Source organism: Diplotaxodon limnothrissa, linkage group LG12 (genome assembly GCF_057381915.1).
Source record: "Diplotaxodon limnothrissa isolate DT_005_m linkage group LG12, D_limnothrissa_male_GT1.1, whole genome shotgun sequence".
Taxonomy (NCBI): Eukaryota; Metazoa; Chordata; class Actinopteri; order Cichliformes; family Cichlidae; genus Diplotaxodon; species Diplotaxodon limnothrissa.
In genome coordinates, this window is record NC_140607.1 from 11,629,726 (window position 1) to 11,649,092 (window position 19,367).

Consider the following 19,367-nt stretch of genomic DNA (forward strand, 5'->3'; position numbering starts at 1 on the left):
AAATAATACTATTTTGTTTTTTTTGCAGTGACCCACCATGGCAACAACCTGTTGCCATTGCCTTTGTGGTCAATACCTAGATACTAAGAGGAAGAATCTATTTGTGTCTACACATTAGGACACCGATTTGCGTTGGTATAGGTTTATATTAACAACACCTATAGCTTTATATTGTTAAATAGTAATTATAAGAGACTGGCGAAATGCTAATGTAATGTACTGCATTACTTTAAAGAAAGGTTTTCTGTGTAATAAAATACTTAAGTAACAACCGCAACACTGATCACAAAAAAGAGAGGAAATACCTCTAACCAAATGAAAATCAGTGGAAGCATCAATAAGAGAATCGATAAGAAATGAAATCAATAAGTAAATTAAGTAAGTAAGTAAGTTTGGTGAAGATGAGCTGTTACCTGCAGCTCAGTATTGAGTCTAGGCATCGAAGCAGCTCGGCCCTGGTTTTCCAGACCGGAGCCAGTGAATGGAATTCTACTGCTCACACTGGTCTCCATCTTCTTCATCTCTACCGACTCCTGAGCATACAAATACAAACAAAACCCTGCCTCATCAGCATGCAATGATGACATTTGGAGGTGCATTAAGCAATTTGGACTCAATTTGAGAAGACTACTGGAACTCTCTGGACCCGCTGTGTCTCTATAACACCACAATTAGCTAATGGTCTCTTAGCAACAGAGTCCACTAATCACTGACATCAACAATTGATGTTACTAGCAGAACACAGACTCTACCCGCTACTACTCTGTAGCTTAATTATACCCACTGTGTCATTAACAACAATCAACAACAAACAACGATTGTTGTCTGAGGTTGCACACTGCTCCTTTAATTCAGTATTGAGATAACAGACACCATGACTCAATGGTTTAAAGATAGGCTAGACTTGTACTATTTGTAATATAATTCTAACCACTATGCTGTTCTCACTGAGAGTAAAGCAAAAGTGAATTATTTGTGAATGAAAACAATCATCTATACACGGATTACAAGATTATAAGTTAAAGTAAGAAGAGCAGAACCTAGTGAATAGGACATGAGCACATCTGTAGTATTAATAAAAATAGTCAAATAGTAAGGATACTATGTGAAGTCTTGCTTTGACATGAATTACCATATTTAATCAAATTGATGTAATCATTTTATAGCAAACATTATTCTATATGGCCATGCTTTTTCTACTGTTTATCTGGGTTTGGGTCTGAGCAGAGAAGCCCAGACTTCCCTTACCACGGCCACCTCATCTTGGGGGGATACTGAGTTGTGCCCAAGCTAGCTGAGAGACATAACTCGAGCAAGTCCTGTCCAGGAGACTGCCTAGGGCTTTCCTAAAATTACTCAACTAGTCAGTTGAGTTCCAGTCAGATGTCTGAACCACGTCAAATTGGTTCCTTTCAATGTGGAGAAAAAGTGGCTCTACTCCTGATCAAGCTCCTCAGCCTGTCTTTAAGAGGACAGCCAGCATCCAAAAGAAGCTTATTTCTGCCACTTGTGCCACAATGTTTGGAATATATTGTAAACACTGAAATATTTTCACAGCTCATGTTGAACATGCATCCGTATGTTTTACCTGATTGATGGCAGTGTCTGAAGTGTCCTCAGATGGGCCCCGGGACATCGTTCTCTTATTCTTAGCCCATGGCACTTCTTTGGGTTTATCAATCACCCAGGAAGATGATGGCTTGATGGTGTGATCTTGACTTGGCCTGTGTGTAATAATCACAGTTCAGTTTAACTTTTACAAGGTCAGCAGTTCCTGTTGTCATTGAAGTCTCAAGTATTCAAAACTAGCTGTAAAACTATTGTAGGATATCTGACACATTGATCAATTAGCATTATTTCTTGGTAATTAAACAGCTATATTATACAACAGCTATAACTCCACTATAATTTCCCATTGTCTTTCAGGCCTTTTAGTCAACTGGGTCATTTCATATTCTTTAAGTGGTAAAAGCAATCAGATTTTTAGAAGATTTTCCGAAGATGAGATCACAGATCTCACATCCAAAAACTTCCTTTACATCTAACTTTAAGATTTAATTTTTTTGCAAGAACCAGGTCTCAAATAAGAAAGTTGGTCTGCAATGCACCATTTGTACTTTGAAGAACTGACACACACTCACAGGTAAACCGGATTTACTTACTTCTAATAATATATCAATGTGATTTTGGTGATCTGAAAACCTATAATGCTTTTTCTTATTACACTAGGGGATGCTCATAACAAACGTGGCAGAAGTTTAAAAAGCTGAGGAATACACATAAGGTTACATCAAAATTTGTATGGTGGGTTAACAGCTCCGGCTTCACAATGGGTTACAGAGCTGAGTATGATGCTGTAGTATGATGCTAAACGAATGCTAAAACACAACAAACAGCCCTTTGCTCATCAGTAAAATGTCTTCTTGCATTTGTCAGTAGACTAAGACAGTACATTAGTTTATTTAGATAAGTAGCTATAGCTATTAGACAATAGCTACTTAAAATAAGTAGCTATTGTCAATGCAGCCATTAATTTTACTGGCAAATACCTCCTAGAGGCAAAGAAGGTACTGGAGTAAAAAGAATGTGCATATAAAAGTATTACATTTATTTCAGTTTTGATTTTCTCTCCACTATGACCTTTACACAATTTTATAGAAGACTGGCATAGCAGAATAAACTCTGCAGGGCCACTGCAACATAAATGCATGCAGTTATGAAAGAAGTAATCAGATCTTTTATCTAAGTTTAAGACCCAACCCATCAAAAATAGCCAGAAAATTCAAATTTTTTGGAACTGAGATGTTTAATAACCTTTATAACAAAACCTACATTTTTTGCTATATCTTGTTGTTTACTATATAATTTGATGATATAGTTATGATATATTTTTGTATCGCATTTGTGACACTGGGCATTTTTGGCAATGTTATGTTAACAACAATGTTAATTTCACACAATTTTTTTTTTTTTTCCATTACATTATAGCATTGAAATTATGGCAAGTATTGATCATGTTGATTAGATAGAAGTCTCAGAAACTCATGTATCAAATATGAAACAAAGGGCATTATAGGGTTAAGCAGCACAACTCCATCTATCATTCATCCATCTATCTGTTTATTCAATACAGGATCACAACACACCACAAGCAGAATATAAAAAAGAATCTGTTATGCGTTTTTCCTGAAGTATTGAACTTACAGAGTGCCTCCATTGTTGAGGGAGTTGGAGCTAGGTCTGGTCTGTGGCTGAGACTTGGCATGGGATTTAGACTGGTACCTAAGCATGCTGGGAGGCTCCACACTGTTTAACATCTTAGGGAGGTCTTTCTCCTGTATGTGAGTCAGAGGCAGCAATGGCTTAAATAGAGCCCCGACCTTGCACTGTGGAGGAGAGATGGATGGCAACATGCTGAAGAAATCCAGAGGCAGCAGGCAGAATATTGCTGGACCCAGGTCTGACAACAGGCGCTCAGGGCTAGTTGGATGTGGAGACTTAGGCCAGAATATTCTTTGCTTGTAGTCATGCTTGTTTGCAATATATCTATGTGCATGTGGGAGTGTGGAAACATGCACGAGTAGAGTAGGCGTGCAAAGTTGCTGATAAACATCTGTCAGCAGCCAAATTCCACCAATTCATGTCTGACTGAAACTGACAAGAGTGTCATTAAGTATTTAACATCCACTAGGTTACTGGTGACCCCTCAAAAGTTAGGGTTAAGGTTACCATTTCCCCTACTTAGAACATGTCTGTCCCTTTTCTATAGAATTTCTGCCCACTTGGCACACTCAGAAGGTTCAGAAGGTTTTTATGGATAAATTAATGCCAAAATGTATGAGAATTTACTCGACCCTGGCCGCAGATAGGTTGATGTTAGCCTTGTAACTGTTAAAAGATTAATACAACAACAGCAAGTAACAACTCTCCTGGTACTTCTATATAAATTGGGAAAACAGATGATAGCTTTTGCAAATTACCAGTGAATTACTAGTGAACACAAAGTATCTTCTGTGCATGTGTGTTTACATGCAGCATACATTCAAAGTGTGTAAGTTTGCAAGCATGTATGTGCACCCATGCATCTAGATTTGAACTCCATTCATTGTGTGTGTACTTCCTTGCATGTCTGCATATGTAATGAGGGTGTTGTACCTGGGAGCCCAAAGCGCTCTGTTGCTGCTGCAGTCTCCTAGCTCGATTCTGCTTATAGTAGTCAAAGATCATCAAGGCTGCATAAACCTTCCCTACTGTGAGCTCATTGGCTGAGGAGGTGAGAAGAAATTATTTAAGAAATGACAAGACATAAAAAGAAGTAGTAACTGACTCATTTCTTCTTATTTCAATGCATCTCTGTGCACTGCATGTCTCCCTAATGGTTTAAAGAAAAGGGAATTCTTATGGTGAACAAGTTTGTTAATTTATAGTAAGTAACTAAAAAAAAGAAAAGCAGAACAATCACCTCTGAGTCAAAATGCCTTTTTGTAGTTGCAGTATCTGGTGATCACATCTTGGCAAAGGTGGCAACAAAATCAACTGTAAAGTTAAGTCTTGGATGGCCACATGCACACAGTAACTCACACTATAGGGTGGTTTAGGGATACTTTTTGGGTGAAAAAGCTGCTGTGCATCTACTTTTTATGGCAGTATATTTAAGGACCAGCTGTGGACCAGCTGAAGTCTGTCCTCCATCCCTTGGAAAGCCATCCTCTCTTCCCTTGAGGAGTCAGTAGTTCACAGCTGGTTATAAGCCTTTGTCACTCTCATAGCCCACCACTTCCTATGGATTTATTGACTTAACTGCTAATTGCCTACCTGCCCACTCTCCACTGAAAACCTGCCACTCACCACAGATCTCCACCTGCTAATTGGTACCTACTCCTAAGCCTTGTTTGCCCGTTGCCTTTTTTAATTAAACCTATACTTGATTGTAGTCACTGTCTGCACCTTGGGTCAGAAATTTTTAAAGTCATGATGACCAGTGTTGGTCAAATTGCTTGAAAAAAAATTACTAATTACTGATTACTTCACCAACAAATAAATGTTGTTAATTCACTAATTACTTATTTTCAAAAGTAATTAGTTACTTTATTACTTAGTTACTTTTTAAAAACACGACACACAACCTGAATACTTAACAATGTAATAGACCTTTCAGCCCAATTCTATTTTTTCTGCATGATCCATCATATAAAATTGCTAGTCAGAGTATTAATACTATAGTGTACTAAAGAGTATTATGAATATAATATGAATATAGTATTATGAAAGGACACCAGAGTCTGGGAATGGTACTATAATGTTCAATTAAAAGTCAATTAATTATTAATTAATTTTCTCTTTAGCATCAACTCTAAGTGCCACAATTTAAAAAAAAGAAAAAGACTACTTTTTTATGTATGTCATCTATAGATGAATAGAAAATTAAAATTCTGATAATTTGCTTACGTTTATGTGGCGTGACCAACAGGTCCATGGTCTTTTGGGAAAGGTTGGGCCACACTGTGGACAATTCCTTTTTTAACTCTGCATCACATAATCGCTGGGCTACCATTCCTACAAGTACAAAATCAAGAGAGATTAAAAGAGACTCAACCTCTTGTCATAATAGTGATAACCTTAACCATAACGTAATAATTCTAACTGACACACATCAAAAACTATTTATTTTTCCCCCCACAACTGTCCTTTTTGCTTTGCTCCAAAGATAAGGTTAGGATTAGGGTTAACATTGAAGATTACTTAGACCATTTTGGGTCTACACAGTGTTATCAGTGTATAATTATGTGCCTCTAACCTGACGCCAACTTGATCTCCAGTGCTGTGCGAATCAGTGCCATCAGAGTGGAGGTAAAGTGAACTGTGTTGTCATCAGCAATAGGCATATTCATTTTGACGAGGCGCTGAGGGTTAGACAAAGAGACATTAGGTCACTGATCATAACAAACTGTTTAATAAAAACATAAATTTCACCCAGAGAAATCAGTCTGTGTGCTGAAGTGATCCTATCCCCTCAAATGATTCAGGTTCTTTGCTAAATTTGGTTTATTATGTGCAAGTTTCTCTAGATTGATGAAATGCTCCAGAGATATATTTCAGCACACAAAAAGCCTTCTCTACAAGAATATACAGGAGACAAACTAGACATTGACATACACTGCTACTAGCTACAGTATGCACTATGTTGCAAGTCAAAGGGCACTGGTGCAAGACTGACATTGACCGAAAAAAAGGCGAGAGAAGGCATGTAACACATAACCATGAAGGTGCTTCAACAGTCGCAGGAGCTCGACTCTGTGGTTGCCATCGCAGCAATCATCAGTTTGGAGTTGAGAAGCTGAGTATGCTCTACATGTACAGTGGATACTAGCATCAAAGAGTTAATTCCACCAAGCTTGATCAGACTTAGCAGGAAGACTTGGTTCATACAGCATTAATGGAACCACTATTTGCATAAAGGATGCTATGGGATTGTTGCTGTAAGAGTTGAGCTCCCCTGAACACAAAAAGCATTCACCTACATGTGCTATCAGTGGCAGTGCAGAGAATAAGAAGACCAGAGTCAGAATGAAACGGGGATGGAGAACTGAGGGCCAAACATATACACACACTCAGGCCTTTTTACACATGGCCACACACTCACTTTAGCAAATGTACACACACAATCATAGGCTGCACAATCAGCTGGAAAGAAAAAATCCTTAACTCAAACCACTAACAATAACAGAAGTCATTGACCTATTAAAGATTTACCTGTAGCAACATATGTTTTGTCTTTTATGCAATGAAATAAATATTTTTTGCAGAAAAATAACCATTTGAAAATGGTATTTGTTCAGCAGAGCCGCTCCAATGCTTTTCAGCACATTAGGTCATGTTCAACCCTTCTTGCATTTAGCAGTTAATAGAGCTGTAATTTTTTTATGGCTAATTATAACATGAGGTTTTTTTTACATTTATTTTTAGGCATAACAAACTTTTTGAGGTATAAGTACAATCCAGGGAGTGTTAAAATTGTTTCACTATCTCCGCGTCCCCTTTTTATTGCAGAGCTGTCTCAAAGGCAAAGCTTACAAGCTAAAAAAAAGCATAAACCTAAATCTAAAGGCAGAGCATTTTCAAGTTTTGAAGAATCTTGAAAAAAAAAAAGCATTCCAGTGTATCATTAAAGAAACGGTATATTAATGCGCAAAAGGTCCATCCATCCAGAAAAGTGGCAAACAGTTAAAAACTAGAAAAAGTTGCATTTCCTGCGAAAATGCTGTGTGAATGCCTTGTAGTGGAATCTGAAAACAGCAGAATAAGGAGAACTATCTGTTGAAAACTGTGTAGAAGCTGAACTGTTTGCTGAAAACTGGTTTATTTAAAAAGGGTACACTGAACAGTGTCACTAAAGCAGAGTGCATGCAAGCAGAGCAGAAGTGTGCTAACAGCCACAAGTAGGATTCAAACCTGCACCAACAGATCTCACAGCAGCTGTTCATCTCACTGAACCATAGCAGTTCTTGTGTCAACGAGAGATATGATGAGAGAAAAAATGTGCAGGGGGCTGAAGAAGCTGAATTGTTGTGAAAAGAGGTGAAGAAGCAGAACTGTATGCTAGAAAAAGGTGAAAAGGCTGAAATTCTTCTGAAAGAGCAGAAGAGGCTGAAATTTTTTCAGCTACTCATTGAGCCAAACTGGTTCTCACGTAACTAAAAAAGGTGAAAAAGCTGAAAATTCTGACAAAAAAAAAAAAAAAAGCAGAAGAGGCTGAGATTTGTGCTGATAAGAGGTGAAAACGCTGAACCTTCTGCTGAAAAGAGGCAGAACAACCTGGTTCTGCTAAATTTTAGTCCACCAATCAGAGGTACTACTTCTGTCTGCTTCATCAGGCTGTGTACTTGTATGTATTTCTGCCATGGAGCATTAACAAGAATCTGAGGTCCATATTAGAAATGCTGCCAAAATCATAAAACGTAGCAGAATTGTAATAAATTAGCAATATAAATTGCAGGACTGTGATAGTGTATTAATTTGTAGTTAAAAAAAAAAAACCTGTGGAACAAGGTGGAATTGAACCCAAGACGTTTGGGCTGCAGACCCGTGTCATAACCAATTGTGCCACCTGGAACAGGGGCGGGGGGGCTCAGAAAACAGAGTGATGAGGAGTCAGAATTAGATTGCGGTGAGAGGCGAAAAATGCCGTTTTTTGGTGTTACAAAATGTTGTGCAACTCAAAAAGTAGGTGGGATAGAAGCATAATTTTTGTACTGGGTGAATCAGCAGACTTTGGTGAACTTTCACTGTGACGGAGGTACATAGGTCTTTGTACCTCCATCGCGGAGATATGACCACACGGCTTCATTTCCAGAGTTTGAAAACTGAGAGGACAGATTTCCGCCCCTCAAACAAACGTAATTCATCGCTCAACGATAAGATAATTGTAAAAACTGTTTAGAACACTCAAAGTGTCTGAAGATATATTGGCACAAGCCTCATGTCTTAACTTTGCTTTGTTAAGGAGATATGACGATTCGAAAATGCCTCCAGTTACAGAATTTCAGCTCTAAGTTTCACAACCTCCCCATAGACTTTGAATGGGAAGTTTTCAGACCTTGTGTCACTTCGAGGCAAATTGTGAAAAAAACGTAACTCGCACGATAATGATAGTGACACTGTCTTAAAGCCAACAAAAATACCTACGTTTTGATGTATAATTCGTGTGGGTTCAGCAAAAGTTGAGTAAGCAACAGGAGTTTGTTCGTACATGAAGAAGGGTTTCAGAGCTTAGAGTGCACGCACTCTAACTCTCAGTCCATATCAACGATAGCAACCCATGCAAATCCTCATAATTCATACAAAAGTTAAAAATTAATTCAAGGGAAATGGTAGAACTTATGGAAAAGCTGAATTAGACAGCAGTAGCAGAAGAACAGGAGAATGGTTTAAAGGTGGAATGGTGGTTCTAGGTGAAAGTATGTGGAAGTACTTAAGGTTCAAAAACATGCCACTTAGAGCGTTTTATGGGATGTGTGCCATTCACTTCAATGGGAGCTGGAAAGAGCAGAATTGATAGAAACTGTAAAAATTTGAATGGTGATAATGGCATAAAAACTGAGGGACTAGTTAAGCGGCAAAAAATGTACGGAAGCAAATAGAAAAAGAAAAAGGAAGAATAAAGAGAAACAGGATCTTAATAGTGTGAATGCCGGTGAGGCATTCACACAACAAGGTAAGTGGTGAGAGATGTTAATTTCATTTTTTGTTTACATGGTTATGCATTTGCACGCTCTTATAATTGGAGCGAGAAGTAACTAACAAAGCTTCACTGAATTCAACTGTGCTGGCTACCTGACTCAGTATTCTGACAAATACAAACTGTAACCTTTTAGAGTTATTGTAGAGCATAAAAGATTCCAGACTCTTTAAAGTGCCTACAACCTTTGCCTAGTACTGTACAACCATTATGAATGTAATGTAACATTTGTAAATGGCACACTACATTTTGTCCATTTTTGCATATCTACCTGAGGTGAGTTTTAACTGGAATAAAATAGGAAAACAGAAAATAAAAAAAGAAAGTAGTGATTTCTAAATTGACTTTGACTTGTATTTCATTGCAGACAATATGAACACAAAATATTTTACGTTTTGGTTGGTCAGTTTAATTTCATTTGTAAATATACATCCTTACCTGTCACTCAGACCTGCAACACATTCCAAAAAAGGTTGGGACAGGAGCAATTTAGGGCTAGTAATCAGGTAAATTGGCTAAATAATGATGTGATTTGAAACAGGTGATATCAACGGGTGATTGTAATTATGATTTGGTACAAAAGCAGCATCCAAGAAAGGTCCTTTAGGAGTAAAGGTGGGGCGAGGATCGCCAATTTACTAACAAATACAGGAAAAAATTATTGAAATGTGTAAAAAAAAAAAAAAATCTCAGAATTTTTTTATGGTCATTTTGCTCCAACATGAGTCCCACTCTGTTATGTGCCTTTTCTGTTATTAGTTTACTCAGACTGTCTTTGGTAATAATTGTGACATTTGTAACCCATATTTGAGTATGGCTTAACTAGAATATACCAGAATAAGAAAAGAATCATTAATCTAAGCAGCACACTTCATTTGTAATGAATAAACCATAGGTGCAGCAGTTAAGGAGTTAACTGTTCTGGTTTAGACACGTGTTACTCTAGGCCAATGAGCTGCTGAAACGTGGTACAGGCTCCGCCTGCCGCCCCTGCCTAGGAGGACACAGATTTTTCTCTTCTCTCTCTCGCTCGCGAACCTTCCATGAGCAAGCTAGTGAGGAAACGAGACACGGCGATTTACTAAGACGAGGTGTGAAAAAGAGTAATATAGACGGAGAGCTAGCACTCGCCGTTTATGAAAGATTGTTTTACTGTATGTATATTGCTAAGACGAGTAATTAGCTGGTTCTTTTTACATTGCTTAGTCGAGAAAGGTCGGGAGTTAGAGACGACGCCATTTCATCGGTCGTGCGCCATCTCGCGCTGCTCCGTCTTTCTAATTCTGAGATCGGTGAGCAAAGTGTTTTACTTGTTCATTATTTATCTGTGTTTCATGAATGCCTTGCAAGTAAAATGTTCCAGTGTTTAATGATAATTGTTTAGGAATGTTCTGTAGGAAACTTTGTTCAATTTACTGAAACCCAGTAGTTGAAGCGAATGTGTGAATTGTGATTTTATGAGGAACTTAATATGTCCCATGACACTGTCGTTGACAGGTCAGGGTTTTTTTTGTTTGGTTTTGTTTTTTTTTTTTGTTTCTTTGGTTTGTATCTTCCTGGTGCATTCCAACGGATCCTGAAATTGATGGCGAGCCAACCCCGTTGAAGGACCAAATGACTTTGTTCTGTCCTGCACATCAGAGTGTGGTAGGCCAGATGCAACAAAACAGAAACACACCACGCCATTTTGTACTCGTAGTCCCCCTTCTTCACACACATCCCCCTGGACTCACGGGCGGGTGGTTTTAAGGACTCGTTTTATGGACTCTGTACATTCCATGAATGTGAACAAAAGTGAGTGTGAGCTGTCGGAAATAACCCTCCAGCTGATTAACTGTTGCTATTTGTAAACGAAGTCTGTGAAAATGCAAATAAGTGTTAACATTTACATGCTGATGATTGAAATTGTGGTTCATTGTTGGATGTGAACTGTACTTCTAGAAAGGGTGCACCCAGGTAAGATTTCTTTCTCATCGAGTGATTACTGTGATTTTGCCAAAAGGTATTATTAAGAGAGTACTGGTACCGAAAGGGGATAATTTCATTTGTAAATGTTTTGTATGTTTGTCATAATGTCCTGTTGTTTCTAATTGAGAAGAAAAATACAATTCCGGTTATTTTTCAAAACTCGCGGTTGTCTGAGTCTCATTCAGTTCGCCTCTCCTGTACGTAGCCGAACCTACTGGTCCAAATCATTGAGCTCTTTGGTGCCAAATCCTTTTTTGATCTGGGAGTATTCGAAACACGCACATCAGTGTTACACATTGGTGAAGATGAAAATGTTTGAGTAATTGAGTAATCAATACAGAAATCCTGCTGGAAATTCCTGTTCAATGTCTTTAAACCTTATAAACAAGTTGACCACAGTGTAAAGATTTCCTCAAATGTAACTTAGTCACTGTATATGACTACACTGTTTGCATTTGCCCCTGTGTTAACATGCAAATTTCATTATTTAGATTGGCTATCCGGATAAAGATAATGTGATCAGCTAGAAATAGTGTAGAGGTTAAATCAAGGTTTAGCACCTCTAATATTCTAACACAAAAAGAAAGAAACAAACACACACAGACACATGCACACAACAGATATTTCCACACAGTGAACAGACTGAGATGATATGACAGAAAAATGAGAGAAAAAAAAGTAGTAGCAGTACAGACAGAACCACAGAGTCAAAAGCACATATACAAAACATTTCTTCCACAGAAAAGCAGCAGAAGCTAGACATACCCACACACACACACACACACACCTGGACATACATAATTGCACACACATACGCACACGCACGCACGCATGCACGCAAAACTCACTGCTCCACAAAATAAAAACCAAACTAGGGTATACCACTGAAAGGAAATAGTGATGCAACGGAGCAATTTCCCTCCATATACATTATATATCTTAATCAAGCATTCTTTATTAAGGGCTATGTTCTTATAATTAGGGATGGGTATTAACCCAAAGCAGCAGATACTATTAGCAAAACCGTAAGACAGAAAAGATGAGTGACTTACACTCAAAATATCAGAGCACTAGCAAAACAAAGAAATGTGGGAATAGTGCAGAGCAAAGACATTGGCTTGAGTTCACGCCAATGGAAAAAAGATTGTTGAGAAGGGGGAAGAAAGTGGCGGAAGAGGAGGGTCTACCTTGTAGGCGACTCTTGGCGGACATTTCTTTCCCAAACCTAAGGGTGGGGACATGTGGAGCAGCATCTGATACATATCGAGGTACTTGATACGGCCACTTCACAGGGTAGGAAATCAAAACATAAATAGAATGCAAACAGAGATGGATGGGAAGTTAGAGAAGGGGAAAATAAATAAAAAGAAATCAACAAAACAGCAGAATAATGGAAAGGAAAAACAGAAATCTGTTGTTAATAGATTTCCTTGAGTGAGATGGAAGGTATATGCCATCCTCGGCCACTGTGTCAGGGCGCAGGGATGGATGCATCGCCATGGAGCTCAGGATTCCTGAGAGGAAACATGGAATGGTAAAGAGTGAGTCAGGGGAGGAGGGGAGAAAAATGGGACAATGTTCAGACCCACACAGGATGCTGATGAAAGGGAAGAGAGATGAGAGCAGTATAATGGGGATGTCTGCCACAGCATGCTTGCAGACATCTCACTGGTACTACAACCAGGGTGTACGGAGACAAAGGTTTCAATGCCAGCCTGAAATCTGCTGTGGTTGCTCATAGCCTAACTTTCACGAGGCAGACATGTACAAAAAAGATCACATTGTTCTTGCTGATTTTGATTTGCCATAACTGAATTGAATTTAAGACTTTTGAAGGCTCAGTTTGTAGAGTAAATTGCAGTCTGCAGTTAAAACATTACAGACAGAAGAAAGTCTTATGGCAGGCAGCATGTTGGGACAGTGCCGCGGCTTTGAAAACTTTGTTTCCACTCCAGGATCATCAAAGCCAGACAGTTTGAAGGGGCAAGTGCTAGTGTAAAGGCGATTTCATTGGTGCACAGCCATTCAGTTAAAATTCTCTTGGCATAGAGGTACACAAAGCACCCTAGTGACGGAAATGTCTGGTATTTGCAAACCTTGTATGCTACCCTATTAGGGCAGTTCTTCCCTAAGCCAAGGGGGGGTGAGATAATGCGTAACAAATTGTACATATCCTTATAGGAAATCCGTCCGCTGCGGAAAAGAACAAGCACATAAATAAACAACCGTTCAGGACAGCTTCCAAAATAAAACAAAACAAAACAAAACAATAAACAAAAAAACAAAATCCCAATAATTATCAGAGGGCTGACTGCAAACAACAAGGTACAGGAATGAGGCCTTGTTCAGTCACCGTAGTCACAAACAGGGGAGAGAGGAGTAAGGCTAGAGAGGTTTTTCCTTCACTTTACTGTGCATTCTGTTCTCTGGGGCCAGATGAAGGCTTGAACATACCACGCAGCTGGGTCGTACTCAGCCCAAACCCGGATAAACTCATCGAGGTGATGAGGCCCCAGGATGGACGAGTCTCTGGTCAGATACTCAAAGTTATCCATTATGACTGCCACAAACAGGTTCAGCATCTAGAAGACAGACATAAGGTAGTTAGACCTGTTGTTTTGAAATATTAAAAATAACAGACATGTATTTTTATGTTTTATGATATTCTAATAAAAGCTAACACTAAATTCTAGGATTTCACAGATGAAATGTTATCTAACTAGACAAGATACTGATGTAAACATGTTGAAATAGTTCTTCACAGTATTATCGATGTTAAGCAAACAAAAACACTTAATTGTAATTGCAAACATGTGCAAACATGCCCACAGTTCCCTTTAGAATATATCTATCTACATTTAAAAACTGCTTCAAAAAAAGCTTAATACCGTTGTTTCGACTGTTTTTAATTCAATAACTTTAATGCCACCTCTATGCATTCTGTGGATTCTGATTTATTCTTGTTTCCATTTTTTAAGAACCTTTTCTTATATTTTGATTATGACTTTTCACTTTCATTGTTTTTATGCTGTCTTAATGTTTTATTACAAATGGAACAGCAGTTTATAATGAAGTTTATAATGCCAAAAACACAGAGGACATACATCTTAACCTCCTAAGACCTGAACTCTTCCACAGCATGTATTTTTAATTTCTCTTTGATATTTGGGTTGATTAGGACCCAATTAATGTAAAAACAAAGAATTACCAGATTTTTTTTTTTTACCAGTTTTTTTTCTAAGAAAAATGAGAGCCACATATGAGGATATTCGTTTAAAATTTCAGTATAACAGTAGCAGTATAATGTTCTCGTAAGTAGATATCAGGCCCTTGTAGAGCAAAATTGAGTATATGTTGGTCTAAATAACCCTAAATGTGATGTCCACATATGAGGACGCCAGGTCCTAGGAGGGTCAATATTATATTTTAGCAATATAACTGTTGCTACTTTAAAAAAGATATGCTGTATTTTGTATTTTTAAGTGGCTCGAAAACACATTTTTAAGTATCATGTATTGATTACACATACTGGATCTGGCATGTATGTAAAAAATTAAACAGCTGGAATACTGGATGTGTATCTTCTCAGGGAGCAAAAATCCTGTACTAACAAAAACTCATTAACAAGTGTTGATTTATTCATTCATTAAAAATTTGAGGAAATGACCAGTAATGATCATTACTCTGTCCCAAATATATGTGTGATGACTAACTAGCACATGTGTATTTCTGACTAGGTGGCTTAAAGATGGGCAGCTGCGAGGTTTTACAGTAAGTTTTATATTTACTCTGTGTTGTGATCAGCAATTTAGACGTAAATATTATAAAAAAGCAGAAGTAAGAGTCAGTTAAACTCTTTGGCCAATAGTTAAACAATCAAATGTGTCAGCTGCAATGGCGACATTTAGGCTTCAGTACTGACCAGGAAAGAGCAGAGAAAAATGAAAGAGACAAAGTAGAAATAGGCAAAATCGCTGCCACACTCTTTTCCGTGGGTCCCTGATCGCTCATCACATGTACGGTGACTCAAGCATGATAACATGATCTCATGCCAAGCCTCTCCAGTTGCACTCCTGATTCATTATAGAGAGAGAAGAGGAAAGAGAGAAACAGAAATGGTTAGAATAAAGTCATTGACAACACTGTGCATCACCCCAATTCAGCTTCAACAAACTTAAAATTATTGTGAAGCACTTTGATGTATACTAATCTTTTACATGTGCTATTGAAAAACAAATTTTAACTTGACTTGACTTAAAATAACATGGTTGATTTTTGACTATTTTCGGTGAAGGAAGATCAGTCTGATGCTAATATGTCTTGCAGAAAAAAGAACAGTGTGTTTCTTATTAAAGCGCGATATATCGAGATATATATATATATATATATATATATATATATATATATATATATATATATATATATATATATATATATACACACACACACACACACACACACACACACACACACACACACACACACACACAGTGGCTTGCAAAAGTATTCGGCCCCCTTGAACTTTCCCACATTTTGTCACATTACAGCCACAAACATGAATCAATTTTATTGGAATTCCACGTGAAAGACCAATACAAAGTGGTGTACACGTGAGAAGTGGAACGAAAATCATACATGATGTTAGAGTTTGTATTGTTGATTGTTATTTATGCTTAGAAATATTTAACCATAGATGCTTAGAGGTGTATAATCAATTGTGTAGTGATAAGTTGTGTGATCTTTAACAGGCTACAGAGGCTTGGTGTGCATTCCACACTAGAATGCACACCTACATCCTGGGAGCACGGGAAGAGGTCGCATCTTGTTTTAATTGTTTTATGGTAGGATTAACGTAGCTACGTCTGTTCTAGTCTAAGTGCTTTTCTGTTTAGATGAACTGCTGGACTTCCTCACCGGGGGGGGGTCTAGTCTACCCTCTTCCTGACCAAGGATGTTTGACCCTTTGATCAGCAACACACACACACACACACACACACACACACACACACACACACACAGGCAAGGTACTCTTTGTTTGTATGTAGACGTCGTATGTTAATGAACCTATGCATATTCATGTAACCTCAATAAAAGGACAGTGTTACGGGAGGACGGACGAGAGCAACTGGGGTCAAGCGAAGGGACGGCGCTCTGTCCGGTCTCTCCCGTGCACGAGTAACATGAAGAACTTTGCCTATTTGTGTCTTGCTTAGCAGTGTAATTATATTGTCTTCAACGTTCCAGCGGATGGGTTCAAGCTACAAACCTATCACATGATTCCAAACATTTTTTACAAATAAATAACTGCAAAGTGGGGTGTGCGTAATTATTCAGCCCCCTTTGGTCTGAGTGTAGTCAGTTGCCCATAGACATTGCCTGATGAGTGCTAATGACTAAATAGAGTCTACCTATGTGTAATCTAATGTCAGTACAAATATAGCTGCTCTGTGACGGCCTCAGAAGTTGTCTAAGAGAAAATTGGGAGCAACAACACCATGAAGTCCAAAGAACACACCAGACAGGTCAGGTATAAAGTTATTGAGAAATTTAAAGCAGGCTTTGGCTACAAAATCATTTCCCAAGCCTTGAACATCTCACGGAGCACTGTTCAACCGATCATTCGGAAGCGGAAGGAGTATGGCATGGCACAACTGTAAACCTACCAAGATAAGGCCGTCCACCTAAACTCACAGGACGAGCAAGGAGAGCGCTGATCAAAAATGCAGCTAAGAGGCCCATGGTGTACGAGAGGAACTGACCTGAGAGATAGAGGTCGTGTCCAAATTCATGGGCTGCATCCTCCTGAGGACGCATTTGTAGACCGATTACGTCACAGCGACGCGACAAAGTAGGGCTGCTCAATTAATTGAATTTTAATCACGATTACGATCTGGGCTTTCAACGATCATTAAAAATGACTGAGCCGATTATTAGCCCCTCCCTCATGCTTTACTCTCGCACTGCTCCGTGTGGCAAATCCAGCGCACCTCTCTGCATTTCGAACACGCGTCACAACAATTAAGAGCAGGGGTCCCCAAACCCCGGGCCTTGGACCGGTACCAGTCCGTGAGTCGTTTGGTACTGGGCCGCGAGAGTTGAGGCTCAGGTGTGAAATGTATGGTTTTCAGGGTCAAAGGGGCTTGCAAAGAAAAGCGTCTGGACTTCTTTAAGTTGCTTGAAGACGTTTCACCTCTCATCCGAGAAGCTTCTTCAGTTCTAAGGTCAAATGGTGGAGAGTCCCAGATATAAACCTAGTGGGAGTGACCCCCCACAGAGGGACAAAAGGACCCCCTGATGATCCTCTAATCGCCTGAGCCAAGGTGTGAAATTGGGTGTGGGACCCAATCAGCCAGAGTTTCGGGTGTGTTTATAAATGCCCTGGGTGGTTTTCACACAGCTGAAAAAACATCAAACAGAAAACTGATTAAACAGAAGTGTGAGACGGTCGAGAATTTACGCCAGTGCCCTGTTATATTTTAGATAGCAAGGAGCAGACGGCCGAGTTTATTAAACTCCATCGAGACAGCATCAGAAGGCAAGACCGTCCAATTTCACAGTCGTTTACTTCCGGTCTACCCAACCTACTGAGGACCTGGCCCACGTAGACCGCAAAGGCGGGGTCCTCAGGAGGATGCAGCCCATGAATTTGGACACGACTAGAATCATGGTGAAGTTTGAAACCTGGATCCTCCGTAGCCGGTTACCAAGACTACGTGAGGTACCCTACGTGAAGTAACCTAGATCTACTAGATGTTGTGAATACAGCCTACCTCAACCTTACCTACCTCAAGTGCTTACCTACCTCAACTACCAAGGCTAACCAACTGATCTACACCACGGCAACGGTGATCAGTTAGATGCTTGGCTACAAGCTGAACAGCTACAAGAAGCAGTGCAGACCATGGAGAAGGAGACTAGAGACCAAGATCAAGATAGCATGGAGGGAGGTTAGCCAACTATCAGAGGTGCAGAAATGTGCAATGAAGGTGCCTAAGAAGTACAGCAAGCTGTCCATACCTGAGGCCTTGGAAACTGCCAAGAAACGACTCACAGCCTTGGCCAGCCGCTTGAAGATGTACACCAAATAGATTGAAGGCAGGAGAATAAACCAGCTTTTCTCCACAGAACCAGCCAGGGTGTACTCTCAGTGGCAAGGGAATAATATAAGAACAGCACCACCAAGGCTGGAAACCGAGCAATACTGGAAGGACATATGGGAGAAGGACGCCATCCATAACAGCAATACTCAGCGGATAGTGGATCAAAGAGCAGACCACAGAGACCTCCCTGAACAGGGTTCAGTAACCAGCACAGTGGCAGATATCCAAGAAAGGATCTCCAGTATGAAGAGTTGGACAGCACCAGGCCCTGGGATGGTTCATGCCTACTGGCTGAAGAAGCTGACTGCACTTCACGAGCATCTGGCAGTACAAATGAACCAGCTGCTAGTTGATGAGAGACATCCAGAATGGCTAAATGAAGGCCAGACAGTCCTGATCCCCAAGGACCCCCAGAAGGGAAAAGTCCTATAACAGTAAAGAGTCATAAAGTCTGCGGAGAGGATCATAGGAACAAAACTTCCTTCCATGGACTCTCTGTACACACAACGCTGCTGAAAAAGAGCAGAGAGAATTACCAGGGACCCACACCATCTAGTTCACCCTCTGCTCAGACACAAAAAGTGTATATACATCCTTAGACACAACAGAGCTGAGAGCATCATCACACACAGAACAAGGTTTTTCAACAGCTTTTTCCCCGCAACTGTCAGACTGATGGCAAAACACAAACACTGAATATTCAACATAACACTCAACATACAACAGTCAGACTGATGGCATAACATAAAAAAACACTGAACACTTAAAATAACACAGCACTACCTCACCTCATTTCAATATACAATGGGATAAATCACTGATTAATGTGCAATATACTCACTGAAACAGATCTGTGAAACAGATTTGTGAAAATGTGCAATATTATATGTTCAGTGCTAAGAAGTGTATTACCACCCTCTCTGTACAGTGTGTTTTGTATATAGTAAATACAATGATTGCTCCATTCTTTTCTTTATTTCTATTCTCTTTTTTAGTTGCTTTGTTTTTACTTTGTAAAGAATAATTTGACCTGGAGAGCTATGCACAAGAATTCCAATGTG

The 19,367-nt window shown here is 39.3% G+C and overlaps 1 protein-coding gene across 1 annotated transcript in view; it reads right to left on the reverse strand.

The window, feature by feature from the left end:
* LOC146620902 (voltage-dependent N-type calcium channel subunit alpha-1B-like) overlaps nucleotides 1-19,367 on the reverse strand; it is a 137,568-nt gene that overhangs the window by 50,891 nt on the left and 67,310 nt on the right. The window contains exons 11-19 of the mRNA XM_085367122.1: nucleotides 15,129-15,279; nucleotides 13,661-13,788; nucleotides 13,303-13,399; nucleotides 5,798-5,903; nucleotides 5,449-5,556; nucleotides 4,156-4,265; nucleotides 3,205-3,386; nucleotides 1,589-1,724; nucleotides 414-533 (exon numbers count right to left, since the gene is read on the reverse strand). Of these exons, the coding sequence (XP_085223248.1) occupies nucleotides 414-533; nucleotides 1,589-1,724; nucleotides 3,205-3,386; nucleotides 4,156-4,265; nucleotides 5,449-5,556; nucleotides 5,798-5,903; nucleotides 13,303-13,399; nucleotides 13,661-13,788; nucleotides 15,129-15,279 (1,138 nt within the window). The remainder of the gene's footprint in view (nucleotides 1-413; nucleotides 534-1,588; nucleotides 1,725-3,204; nucleotides 3,387-4,155; nucleotides 4,266-5,448; nucleotides 5,557-5,797; nucleotides 5,904-13,302; nucleotides 13,400-13,660; nucleotides 13,789-15,128; nucleotides 15,280-19,367) is intronic.